The 14,271-nt window shown below is 38.8% G+C and overlaps 1 protein-coding gene across 1 annotated transcript in view; it reads right to left on the bottom strand.

Annotated features, from left to right (window-relative positions):
* LOC120936887 (titin-like) overlaps positions 1–14,271 on the bottom strand; it is a 345,246-nt gene that overhangs the window by 184,557 nt on the left and 146,418 nt on the right. The window contains exons 61-64 of the mRNA XM_040349653.1: positions 11,856–12,107; positions 4,640–4,894; positions 2,482–2,733; positions 1,933–2,181 (exon numbers count right to left, since the gene is read on the bottom strand). Of these exons, the coding sequence (XP_040205587.1) occupies positions 1,933–2,181; positions 2,482–2,733; positions 4,640–4,894; positions 11,856–12,107 (1,008 nt within the window). The remainder of the gene's footprint in view (positions 1–1,932; positions 2,182–2,481; positions 2,734–4,639; positions 4,895–11,855; positions 12,108–14,271) is intronic.

Below are 14,271 nucleotides of genomic sequence, written 5' to 3' on the forward strand. Positions count from 1 at the left end.
GAAGAACATTACAGGATGGTTTGGTTGGAAGATTTTTGTATATCTATGCAGACTTTGCGATCCATGAAGACACCTCCAGGCTGACCAATTCTGGGGAAATGATGAAGCAGGAAGGAACATTCCTGCTATATTCCATTACAATGACAAACTTCTAACCCCGTTGGTTGCTTTGAGTTACATTAACCACTTCCGGACCGCCGCATGTACATTTACGTCGGCAGAATGGCACGGACAGGCACATTGGCGTACCTGTACGTCCCTGCCTAGACGTGGGTCGGGGGTCTGATCGGGACCCCCCCCCGCTACATGCAGCGGTTCCCGTGGCTTCAGGAGCAATCCGGGACGAGGGCGCGGCTAGTTTCGTTTCTAGCCGCTCCGTCGCGATCGCTCCCCGGAGCTGAAGAACGAGGAGAGCCGTATGTAAACACGACTTCCCCGTGCTTCACTGTGGCGGCGTATCGATCGAGTGATCCCTTTTATAGGGAGACACGATCGATGACGTCAGTCCCACAGCCACACCCCCCTACAGTTGTAAACACACATTAGGTGAACCTTAACTCCTACAGCGCCCCCTGTGGTTAACTCCCAAACTGCAACTGTCATTTTCACAATAAACAATGCAATTTAAATGCATCTTTTGCTGTGAAAATGACAATGGTCCCAAAAATGTGTCAAAATTGTCCGATGTGTCCGCCATAATGTCGCAGTCACGAAAAAAATCGCTGATCGCCGCCATTAGTAGTAAAAAAAAAAAAAATAATAAAACTATCCCCTATTTTGTAAACGCTATACATTTTGCGCAAACCAATCGATAAACGCTTATTCCGATTTTTTACCAAAAATATATAGAAGAATACGTATCGGCCTAAACTGAGGAAAAAAAATGTTTTTATATATATTTTTGGGGGATATTTATTATAGCAAAAAGTAAAAAATATTGAATTTTTTTTTAAATTGTCGCTCTATTTTTGTTTATAGCGCAAAAAATTAAAAACGCAGAGGTGATCAAATACCACCAAAAGAAAGCTATATTTGTGGGGAAAAAAGGACGCCAATTTTGTTTGGGAGCCACGTCGCACGACCGTGCAATTGTCAGTTAAAGCGACGCAGTGCCGAATTGTAAAAACCCCTTGGGTCATTTAGCAGCATATTGGTCCGGTCCTTAAGTGGTTAATGATAAGCAAACTGATTCCTCTGTTGGATGTTCACCACAGATCACTGCTTTACTCTGCCAATCATCCCTACCGAGTGAACAGAAAAAGGGTAATTTGGACACTTTATTAGTCCACTTTCTCATTAAATAACTTTCAGCAGGTCTTCCTCCCACAAAAAGTCAGCAACTGAAAAAACAAGTAGATGAGCACATTTCTATGTCAACATACCCTCACAATGTAAATGTCAGAATTTAGAGTTTAAAATCAACTTATTTTAATCTCTTTACCAATAATGAGTAGGATCTTGTGTTCTCTCTGTGGGAGGAGAATTTATGCTCCAAATGTAAGCACATGATATGAAAGAGAACTAATATAGGTGGACCACTTTACCAATAATCTTATATCAGGCAAACCAAGATAGATAAGCCAACCAATTAACTGGATTACAGGTTTAGATTTGCTGGTGAAGCAAATCTGTGAGGATTTCCAATTCACAGTTTTGAAAAAACATCATCGCTCTTTGAAGTATAAAGAGTAATACAAATTAAAAACAATAAATGGTGTTCTCAATAATAACATTCATGGACCAAAGATTTAGTCAATGTTGAAAACTTACAGATTTTCCTGTATTTTAATCAAAATGGACGGAAGACATTGCTTTACCACGTTAAAGAAAATACATTGTTTTAAAAAAAAACAACCAATTCTTAATCAAGTACCTAGAAAGCTTACATCTGAAAGAGTGTAGTGGGTATATAACAGGAAAAAGGCTACTTACGTGTGCACAAAGTGATTTCACCACCATAACCGTACAGGAAAAATTTATTTAAGGATGCAGAGATTGCAAATGTGTAACAGTTTCCCTCTGTCAGATTATAAATCTGTATTTCAGTGGTATTCAAAGTCTTGTAGGTGGATGGTTCTCCACTGACAGAGATGATGTAAGTTGCATTCTTAACAGCATATATATCCCAATTCAGCTGGATAGAGGTGGAGTAAATAATGGTCACACTGAAGACATTTGACACTGCAGAAAGGAAATGTGAAAGGATTAAATATGATAATCAGTGATCAGTTTGGTTCGATTCTGAGTATTGTAATCTGCATTTTTTTTTATCACAGCTGCTAACTTTCTGGAGTAAAGTCCTTCCGTCTAGTTTCTATGGTTCTTTAGCATGTGATATCCTGGGACCATATGAAAGTGCAAATATTAAGTCTTTTGGCAATGATAAAAAGCAGAAAAAATTATCTTTAATTTACTTTTGTTTTATTTATTTATTAAAGATTATTTATATGTGTTATAATTCAATTGTCATTTGCTACTCACCTGCTACAGAAATATGACTGCTTTCCCCTAGTAGACCATTAGCTGCAACTGCAGCGACGTTCACAGTGTATGGGTTCCCAATGGTCAGGTTAGTTACAGATGCTGATTCTGTTGTGACATTGGAACTTTGAGCTGGATCTCCAACCACATCTACTTGATAGTAACTTTTGTTGCCTTCTGGGAGCTGCCAGCTAACGTATATTGCAGTGCTGTTGATCCTTGAGGCTTTCATATTGATGACAGCAGCAGGTTCTGTAAACATTCATGTAAATTAGATGTCTTTAATTTTTCCACATACAAAATGTATTACCTTCTGTAACTATTTTACCAATAGTCAAATCTTTTTTTTTAAATAACACTATGGGTAATCTAAAGTGGCAGCATAGCAAGGAAATCTTGCTTTGTAGCTCCCTTTGTTTGATATAAAGGGACCTCTTATATACTCCAATACACACAGTTCACTGGGTATCTCATCAGGATTGGCCAAGGGAGCTTACGATGCACACTCTTATCCATCCATCCATGCAAGCCTTTAGAAGGACAATGATGTCTGCATCATTTTCCACAGTTCAAGGACCCTTAACCACGTTAAGAGGAAACCCAGACTTTCCCCCAGGTGAGTCAAGCTCATTTCTACAACAAGAATGGACTTATGGTGATGTGCTAGCACACCAATTCTTCTCAAAAGAAAAAACCCCCTTCCCTATGGAAATATAGTAACCACTTTGTGTACTAACTCTTTCCCCTTTTGGACGTATAGACAGCTCCAACATTTTCTCTCAACCCAAGAACCAATAACCAAGTGGACAAGACAATTTACACCTTTTGAATCCCTGTGCTCTTGGAAACCACCACAAAGACACTTAATATCTTACATATACACACTTCTGTCAGAAAGGCACCCCCTCCACTCTGGACCCTTCACAGGTTTCCTGGGAAAGAGACCTCCAGATGTCCCTCACTGAAGAGGAATGGGATACCATACATGACTACACACTCCCTGAACGTAGCAATCCAAGAAAACTGTTATAAAATCAAAACCAGATGGTACAGAACTCCTTCACGTCTTCACAAATTTTCCCCCACCATACCTAACACTTGGAGATGCAGGAAAATGGAAGGCACCATGCTCCACATCTGGTGGGATTGTGAACCACTCCAACCCTTTTGGAGGGAAGTCCACAACCTTGTCTCACATATTACCATGTACACCCTAGACTATACCCCTGCACAATTTCTTTTACACCATACAACCTTGTCTAGAAGGGACTACTACAAGTCATTGGCCATGCACATGTTGAACGCAGCTAGACTCTGTATTCCCATACACTGGTGCTCCATGTGCATCCCAACTATCAAGGAATGGTTTACCTTGCAAATACCTTCCCCTTTCCCCCCTACCCACCCTCTCCCTCCCTTCCTCCCCTCTACCTCTTCTATTCACCAATGTGTCTTTCTTTCCCATCCACCCCTTTTTTATCCCTCTTTTCTCTCTTTGCTTTCTTTTTCTCTTTCTTCCCCTCCCATTCTTTTTTCTGGTTTCACGCAATAATTTTTTGAGCCCCACTACTTGAAATTTAAAGCCTCCCCATAAAACACAAGCAGTGGGGGCATTATTATTGTTATTGTAACTGATGTTACCATTATTCTGATTTGGAACATACCAATATGATACTTTTTCATATTGGTTGTCCTAATGGTCTATTCCTGGTTACTATGTTCCATGACTTATTTGCAATAGTGTTCTTGTTAATGTATACACATGTCATGATCACTTAAAGATTATATTTGATTCCTGTAATGTACTGTGTGTACTACTATTTAAATATCTGTGGGGGAAAAAAAGAAAGGACCTGCTCATATATCATTTATTTCAGAAAGGATGGGTCACTGTTGTGATAGATTGGATTTCTGTAAATAATGGGCATTTTTCAATTGAAGAAAAGTCAACAGGAAATGAAGGTGTCACAGCTAGGACCATGTACAAAAATAGGAGTTGGTGCCTGACGGTCCTTTTTATGTATTTTACCCAGAGATTGCTCTCGAATCTTTTACCTTTTATTCAAAGTGGGATAGCTACTACTTATTAACACATTTCTTCCTTCTATGTCAGTATTTAGATACAGTAAACAACCTTATGTGGTATAGATATACTCACTTGTGTACAAAGAAATGAACTGTTGTGCGCTCTCCAAGTCAAAATATTGAACCGAGATAAGGAAAGTGTAATTGCTCCCTGGAATCAATTCACTAATTAGAATATTCTCATTACTTGTTGTCAAATACAATGTGGAATTCTCCTGCATTCTTATCACATAATAGGACCACGCTCCCAGCGCTGGTGGCTGCCACGTCAGATGCACAGAAGACGTTTGGACCTCAAATGGTATAATACCATAAACCATTCCTGGCCCTGTGGAAACAGATAAACCAGTTTATATAAATGATTACACAAGTATGCAAACTTTACAAAACAGAATTAAAAAATACTATCTACAGTGCTGCCAGTATTGTGAATTATGAAAAAAATTTACATCTTTGTTCACAATCTGTGGATTAAAGTGTAAGTAAAGACAAAACTTATTTTTTTAGTTTTGGATAGATTGAACAGGTATTAGAATATCTATCAGGTTTTTTTTTTTTTTTTGAGGACTGTGTCCTGGTTACAGAGGTTCATCCTCTCTATTTGTCCTGTTTACCATTACAGCCAAAAGTAATAACAAAAGAAAATCACAAGTTAAGAGTTGACACCAGAACAGTAATAAAATTGAAATCTCCCAATGGGAATACTAGTTCTGCAAACACCCTGTGATTTCCTCACTATGGCGGGATTTCCTCTTACTCCCTGTGCTGGCTATGGGATTGTTTCTCAGTATGATGTCCCTGGTGCTCAGAGATATCTATATTCCCAGGAAAATGCAGCTGCATTCCTAGCTATGGTACTGTGCACATGTGAGTATTGGGCAGGAAATCTGGCCTGCAGTTCAGTGGAGGTCAAAGGCATTCAGAGTTCAAATTAGAGATGAGTTCTATCATGTTACACATGCATTGTTTTTTTTTTTGCCCTTATTAAGTTTGTCCCTACCTCACTCCATTGCTAGGAGATGCCTATATAGTTAGTCCAACCCTCTTTTTCAATGTACTTTAGTTCTGTTCTGAACACATGTACCTGTATTCAACTGGAGTTTTCATATTATACATTTTTCACCTGATCTGATGTTCAGCTGTAAAAATCTGCTCAGGTTTTTGATTCTCACTTTCAGGCGCTGTAGTCTTATCATAAATGATTAAATGTGTGTCAGAACGATGTTTGTCAGAATCCCAACTGCTGTAAAATTGCTGACCATGTAATAGTGCTAATGTACCACTAGGATCTTAATGCACCCAGGTAGTCATATAAGATAGACGTATATCCAGGAAGCATAAATCCATGAAAACCACAAAAAAAGTTTATTTAAAAAACACAATAAATAATCCACACTTTAGAAAAATGCTGCTTGTATGTATCTATAGAAATTCACATACACAAGCACCAGCCAAAGTGACTGAAGCAGCAAAGATGGAGAAAGTTCTCATAGCAGCCAGACTGCATGACCGAATAGTGCTGTGGATGGAGCAGCCATTATAGAAGAGACAAGTCACAGAAAAACTAGCATAACTAAAGTGATGTCAAGAGAATCCCTGGACCGTGACTTAATAAAGCATCAAGGGCGAAAAACACATTGTCGTGGATACCTACACACTTGCTTTCCAGGCTTCGCTCATTTGATTAATAGCTCTCTCTTGATGTCACTTATGTTACACCAGTTCAGTGTAAGTTGACTATTCTATAATGGCTGATCCATTCACAGCACTATTTGGTCACATCCCAGGAACCCCATGGCTGGCATGCAGTCTAGCTAGTATAAGAACTTTCTCTATCTTTGCTACTTCAGTCGCGTTAGCTGGAGCCTGTTTATGTGAATTTCCATAGATATCTACAAGCAGAATTTTTCAAAAGTGTGGATTTTTACTGTGTGTTTCAACCACTTCAGTACTGGGCATTTTTACCCCCTTCCTGCCCAGGCCAATTTTCAGCTTTCGGCACTGTCACACTTTGAATGACAATTGTGCGGTCCTGCAACACTGTACCTATATGACATTTTTATAAAAAAAATTCTCACAAGTAAAGATTTCTTTTGGTGGTATTTTATAATAACTTTTATAATTTTATAATAACTGGATCAGTTATAGAGATCACACTTTTAATGGTTACATTGGGGAGGTAGAACAAGTTGGAAGGATGCCCAAGCTCATCTCTATTTCTACATCCCCTTGAGTACCAGAGCATTTATTTTTCATTTTGCCAATGTCTCAGTTCTGTGAATTATACTTTTTAGCATTTGTAGTCTACCCTAACATATTCTACATTGTTCTTTTTAGGATAGATAGGGCTTTCATTTATTAGAAAACCTGAATACATATACTTTTATTTATTTGGTTTTTAATGTGAATAAATTGAAAAAAAAAGTGAAAAAATACATTATTCTGTATTGTTTATAAATGCAGTATTTACATTATGTGCACCCCCCCCCCCCATATATTTATCACAAATTATAATCAATACAATTTTCTGATTAAATTAGATCACATCAGTGTGATTTTTTTATTTATGTGTAGTGCTACTCCCATAGTAGCCAAGGGAATACTTTCTATGTCTTCACCAAAATCTTTACCAGCAGCCAGGCACACTGGCTCCCTCACACATTTCTCCAATGACCAGTCTAGGGGTGTTGTTTTTGTTGTTTTATTTGTTTTAGAACTTGGATAGGATTGAGGAACAGGAACTATATACAACTTGAAGACTATGCACAGTGCCTTGAAAAAGTATTCATATCCCTTGAAATTTTCTACATTTTGTCATATAACAACCAAAATTGTAAATGTATTTTATTGGGATTTTATGTGATAGACCAACACAAAGTGCCACATAATTGTGAAGTGGAAGGAAAATAATGTTTTTCAATTTTTTTTTTTACAAATAAATATGTCAAAAGTGTGGCGTGCATTTGTATTCAGCTCCCTTTACTCTGATACCCCAAACTAAAATCTGGTGGAACCAATTGCCTTCAGAAGTCACTTAATTAGTAAATAGAGTCCACCTGTGTGTAATTTAATCTCAGTGTAAATACAGCTGTTCTGTAAAGCCCTCAGAGGTTTACTAGAGAACCTTAGTGAACAAACAGCATCATGAAGGCCAAGGAACACACAAGACAAGTCAGGGATAAGTTTAAAGCAGGGTTAGGTTAAAAAAGAAAATATCCCAAGCTTTGAACAACTCACGGAGCAATGTTTAATTCATGATCCAAAAATGGAAAGAGTATGGCACAACTACAAACCTACCAAGACATGGCCGTCCACCTAAACTGACAGGCCAGGCAAGGAGGGCATTAATCAGAGAAGCAGCCAAGAAGGTCATTGTAACTCTGGAGGAGCTGCAGAGATCTACAGCTCGGGTCTTTTGGACAACTATTAGTCGCGCACTCCACAAATCTGGCCTTTATGGAAGAGTGACCTTTATGAAGAAAGCCAGTGTGGGAAAAGAGCCATAAGATGTCTGGTTTGCAGTTTTCTTGAAGCCACGTGTGGGACACAGCAAAAATGTGGAAGAAGGGGCTCTGGTGAGATGAGACCAAAATTTAACTTTTTGGCCTAAAAGAAAAATGCTATGTGTGCCGCAAAACTAACACTGCACATCACCCTGAACACACCATCACTTTTCTTCAGCAGGGACAGGGAAGCTGGTCAGAGTTGATGAAAAGATGGATAGAGCCAAATACAGGGCAATCTTAGAAGAAAACCTGTTAGGCCGCGTACACACGGTCGATCCAAACCGATGAAAATGGTCCGACGGACCGTTTTCATCGGTTCACCGCTGAAGTGGCCTGATGGTCTGATGTGCGTACATGCCATCAGTTCAAAAACCGATCGGGTCAGAACGTGGTGACGTAAAACACACGACGTGCTGAAAAAAACGAAGTTCAATGCTTCCAAGCATGCGTCAACTTGATTCTGAGCATGCGTGGGTTTTGAACCAATGCTTTTGTGTACTAACCATCGGTTTGGACCTATCGGGCAGCGGTCCATCGGTTCGATTTTAAAGCGAGTTCTAAAATTTTTGACCGAAGGACAACGGACCGATGGGCCGTACACACGGTCAGTTTGGACCGATGAAACTGGACTTCAGGCCGTTTTCATCGGTCCAAACCGACCATGTGTACGCGGCCTTAGAGTCTGCAAAAGACTTGAGACTGGGGTGGAGGTTCACCTTCCAGCAGGACAACAACCCTAAACATACAGGCAGAGCTACAATGGAATGGTTTAGATCAAGCATATTCATGTGTTAGAATGGCCCAGTCAAAGTCCAGACCTAAATCCAATTGCAAATCTGTGGCAAGACTTGAAAATAGCTGTTCACAGACGCTCTCCATCCAATCTGACAGAGCGTGAGCTATTTTGCAAAGAAGAATGATCAAAAATGTCGCTCTAGGTGTGCAAAGCTGGTAGAGACATACCCAAAAAGACTTGCAGCTGTAATTGCAGGGAAATGTGGTTCTACAAAGTATTGACCCAGGGGGGCTGTATAAAAATGAATGCCACACTTTTCACATATTTATTTGTAAAAAAAAATTGAAAACCATTGTTGTCATGGTTGTAAAATGACAACATTTGGAAAATTTCAAGGGGTATGAATACTTTTTCAAGGCACTGTATTCTTTCTAGAAAAGCTGTTATAAAGTCTGTGCTTGCAACAAATAGTGGACTCTAGCTTTAAGGTAGAGTAGTAGTTAACTTCAAACTCCTTTCTTAGAGCCACAAGAGCGGAGTCCCTGTTATGCAGATGACTAGATGGACTAAGCTCTTTAGAACACCAGCCAAAGTCCCCTTTAGACAGACCCACAGCTGACTCTCTAGCACAAGAGGGGTGACAGCAGCCCAAAAGTCTCAAAGATCTCTCAGAACTGTCTGTACTCACTAAAGGACAGCTAGTTGCCTCCTCCTAACTTCCAGGGGTCTCCTATCTTCAATGATACCAGACCAGATCTTTAGCATACAGACCCTCAGTCAGTTCTTCCTAGTTCCAGGGTTTTAGCATCCAGAGGCCTCGCAACAGCAGACATGCGGCAGCAATGCCCTGGAGGGCAGCAAGCCCCCTCCAGGCTGGACTGATGCTCTCCAGGAAAAGACCCAGAGCCCATTGTGCTCACAAAATATTCTCCCTTCAGGGCTAGCTCCCTAGGATTGGCTGGGGATGCATCAATTTTCATGCTTCCATCTAAATAACTCCACATCTATGACCCAGAAACTTCTCAAGCTCTCTGGAAACAGAAATAGCTATTAGACTGGCAGTAGCTAAGCACACTAAACAGCCCTAACTAATTAAACACAGCTGCACTGATTACAGTGAGCAACTAAATTTACCTGAACAGAACAATAACAGCCACACTGACTACAGTGTAAATGTACCTGTCAAAAACACAGCTCTACAATCCACAGTGAGCCAACACTAGATCTATTTATCTAATCCTTATCGGAACGTTAAGATTAAAGAAAAACCTTGTCTGTGTTTCAGAAACTTCCCTGTGCAGTGAATCAGGTGTTGCCTTGTTCTATTCAGCTGAGAAGTGCAACATCAAGTCCTGAGTTGTCACCTCGGTTCTCCTCAGTCACTGAAAGCCAGTTGTCTCTTCCATGCTCAGCTGGCCCCCGATGACAGATGCCAGCTTGACCCACCAGTTGCTATGTGTCCCTGCTCCTGCAGCCTTCTGGGTTATGCAATATGCTTATCCCAGGATGCTGCAGGAGCAGGGACATATAATTCTCACTTAGGTGAGAAGAGAATAGAGGCTGGGGGAGGAACCTGACAATAATTTTAAAATGGAAAAGTCAACAAAAAAGTGATGATTTATATTGGAAGGAGTGGGGAGGAGTGCAGGGATCTCAGGGAGATCTGGGGAGTAAAGGTCTTCTTTAAGGGGGGCCGGCTATAAAGCCACAAGGCTTCACTGCCGGTTTCCTTTTCCAGAGATGGCAGTGGCAGACCCAAGAGCCAATTGAAAAATCGGGTTGGGTGACGACACCGATGGATTGGTGGACAGATAAGTGTCCTAATATTAAATATATTAATATTAAAATATTTGTAGCTGCTGACTTAGAAAAAGCTGGAAAAACTGCCTTAGCAATTGATCACACCACTCAAAAAGTGGTAGTTTAGGTTTTAGGTAGAAATTGGCAAAATGAGTGACTCGCCTAACTTTCCAAATATCTTGGACACTTCAGTGGCAGGAACACCCTAACAAATTTTCTGGCTTGTCCCTGCCTATTTTGGGTGTTCCCACTTCTCCTACTATCTACATCAAGGGTCCTCAAACTATGGCCCTCCAGTTGTTTAAGAACTGCAATTCCCATCATGCCTAGTCATGTCTGTGAATGTCAGAGTTTTACAATGCCTCATGGGATATGTAGTTCCGCAACAGCTAGAGGGCCGTAGTTTGAGGATCCCTGATCTACATAGATAAAACAGGGAGTGAAGGACTGCTACAGAAAGTTCAGACAACTTACTAACAGCAGCCCTGAGAGATAAAAATAAAACACTTAAGCTTGGTTTTATCCTTGAGTATCATCTAAAAATGAAATGTGAGTTTTGTAGGGTCTAGCTATCTATGTATACAGTATTCATCTATATTGATTTTCACAGTTCTTTGAATGTTCTATTTGTACCAATCTTTTTTTTTTTTTGCAATAACACAGTATAGAAGGAGACATCAGACCAGGCATGAAATGCTAATTCATTTAATTATTTATTGATATTACATTTTATTAAGCCTAGGTTTACACCATGCTGCTGCATGATCGTGCATTTTTGTAGTGTGTTTTTGATGCATTTTCATGCTTTATGTATTTTTTGAAGGAGGAAAAGACTGGTTGTTAGTCACAAAACCCTGCCAAAAATTTACCAAAATTACATGTACATGTTTTCTTCATGTGCTTTTCATGCACTCACATCTAAATCTATGGGGCAACTGCACTTTTTTAAAAATTCGCACTGCACCATTTTTCATTGATTTGAATTGGCACCATAGATAACCATCTGATCGATTGTTGTGCATTCAGAGCAACAGTAGACACAGAAGAAATCGCACTAGTTTCTGCATTGATGTCTACAGAAATCTAATTATATAAAATATATATAAAATGTTACTCAGATAACATACATAATATACTTATGCTGAATTAAGGTTTCTCTGCATGAATTGGTAAATCAACTGATATCTATGTTGGTCCATAATGATTGTTACTGCTGTGCAGTTATTCATTTAGTTATCTGTACTCACTTGTATAAGTGGCTGTAATGTTGGCTTCTCCTTGCACATCTGGCCCAGTGACTGCTATTATTTGGACATTGTATCGCTTTCCTGGTGTCAGTCCTTGTATGGAAATGGACTGTGAGGTTGTCGTGTTTGGGAATATACCTTCAGGCACCTCTATTATATAGTAGCTGTAATTACCGTCTGGTGGAAGCCAACTCAAGTCAACAGATTCAGTAGTTACATTGGTAATTAGGACATTTTTCACCATACCAGGTTCTAGATTAAAAAACAAGTAATACATGCATTTAAGGTTTGGAATTTGAACTTTAAAACATCAAAATAAATATATAAATATCTGTTTTAGTATTCCAGAATGAAATAACTGAAAATGTTTTTTCCAACTGAATTATGAGATATGAGGTAGCATGTTGGTTGGTGTCTTCAGGGTCAGGCTCTGCAATCATGTAGAAAATTGAAGAAAACAGCTGAATGGCTGCACTCCGAATAACATCTTTTATTTGTGGCAAAACAATGTAGAAGATCCAAAAATTTGAAAATTGAAAAATTCGAAATTTGAAACATTTTTCAATTTTCAAATTTCGATTCTTTCAATTTTCGTATTTCGAATTTTTAAATTTTTGAATTTCGAATTTTTCAATTTTCGAATTTTTCAATTTTCAAAATTAAAAAATATGAAAATTGAAAAATTCGAAAATTCAAAAATTCGAAAATTTAAAAATACGAAATTCGACATTTCGAAATTCAAAAAATTCGAAATTCGAAAATTTCCAAATTTCCAAAAAAAAATAATTTGTTTCATTCGTTTTTTTCGTTTCATTCGTTTTTTGCTTTGTCGGAAATCCGAAAATTTCCAGAATTTACGAATTTACGAAAAAAGCAAAAAAACTAAATATTTTTTTTTAGAAATTTACGAATTTACAAACAACAAAAAAAACGAATGAAACAAAAACGGGAAAAACAAATTTTTCGAATTTCCTGAATTTACGAAAAATAAAAAAAAACGAAAATAACATAATTTGGCAGTGCACATGTCTGCTTTAAAGTATCTTTGAGGTTTATTTAGATAACAAGGAGAGTAGGGGTTGTGACTACAGGAGAGTTTAAAGTAAACCTTTTGTTTCTGTGACTGCTCTGCACGGACTTGGTCTACTAATGTGTAAGAACCTCTTTCTGATTCAATGAGTAAATGTACAAAATAATGACATCTAGAAAAAAAATATATTTCAGTCATACTGGAAAAGATCTTAAAGGGGTTGTAAAGGTTCGTCTTTTATTTTCTAAATAGGTTCCTTTAACCACTTTAGCCCCGAGCCTGTTTTTCAGAGTCGGTGTTTACGAGACAAAACCATTTTTTTTTGCTAGAAAATTACTTAAAACCCCCAAACATTATATATATTTTTTCTAACACCCTAGAGAATAAAATGGCAGTCATTGCAATACTTTTTGTCACACCGTATTTGCGCAGCGGTCTTACAAGCGCACTTTTTTTGGAAAAAATTCACTTTTTTAAATAAAAAAATAAGACAACAATAAATTTGGCCCAATTTTTTTATATATTGTGAAAGATAATGTTACGCCGAGTAAAATGATACCCAACATGTCACGCTTAAAAATTGCGCCCGCTCGTGGCATGGCGTCAAACTTTTACCCTTAAAAATCTTGATAGGCGACGTTTAAAAAATTCTACAGGTTGCATTTTTTGAGTTATAGAGTAGGCCTAAGGCTAAAATTATTGCTCTCGCTCTAACGATCGCGGTGATACCTCACTTGTGTGGTTTGAATACCGTTTTCATATTCGGGCGCTACTCGCATATACGTTCGCTTCTACGCGCGAGCTCGTCGGGACGGGGCGCTTTAAATTTTTTTTTGGGGGTTTTCGCATTTATTTTTATTTATTTTACAATTTTTAACACCGAAAAAAATAAATAAAAAAATTATCACTTTTATTCCTATTACAAGGAATGTAAACATCCCTTGTAATAGAAAAAAGCATGACAGGTCCTCTTAAATATGAGATCTGGGGTCAAAAAGACCTCAGATCTCATATTTAGGCTTAAATGCAAAAAAAAAGAAAAAATTTGGAAATGTCATTTTTTCAAATGACAAAAAAATATATGTTTCTTTAAGAGGCTGGGCGGGACTGACGTTTTGACGTCACTTCCGCCCAGCAGAGCTATGGGGACGGGCGAAGGAGATTTTTCCTTCAGTCTCGTCCCCGCTCAGCTAGCGAACGGTCGCGATCCCCTCCGCCGCTACCGTCGGCTACGGTAAGCGGCGGAGGGCGCGGGAGAGCGGCGATCTCGCGATCTCGCGGCGCGGCGGAGACCGCCATTATCGTTTACACGGCCGCCCACAGAAGAGATGAATATCTCGATTGTGGCAGCAGCTGCTGCCGTTACCGAGATATTCATCTTTAAAG

This window comes from Rana temporaria, chromosome 4 (genome assembly GCF_905171775.1).
Source record: "Rana temporaria chromosome 4, aRanTem1.1, whole genome shotgun sequence".
Classification (NCBI taxonomy): Eukaryota; Metazoa; Chordata; class Amphibia; order Anura; family Ranidae; genus Rana; species Rana temporaria.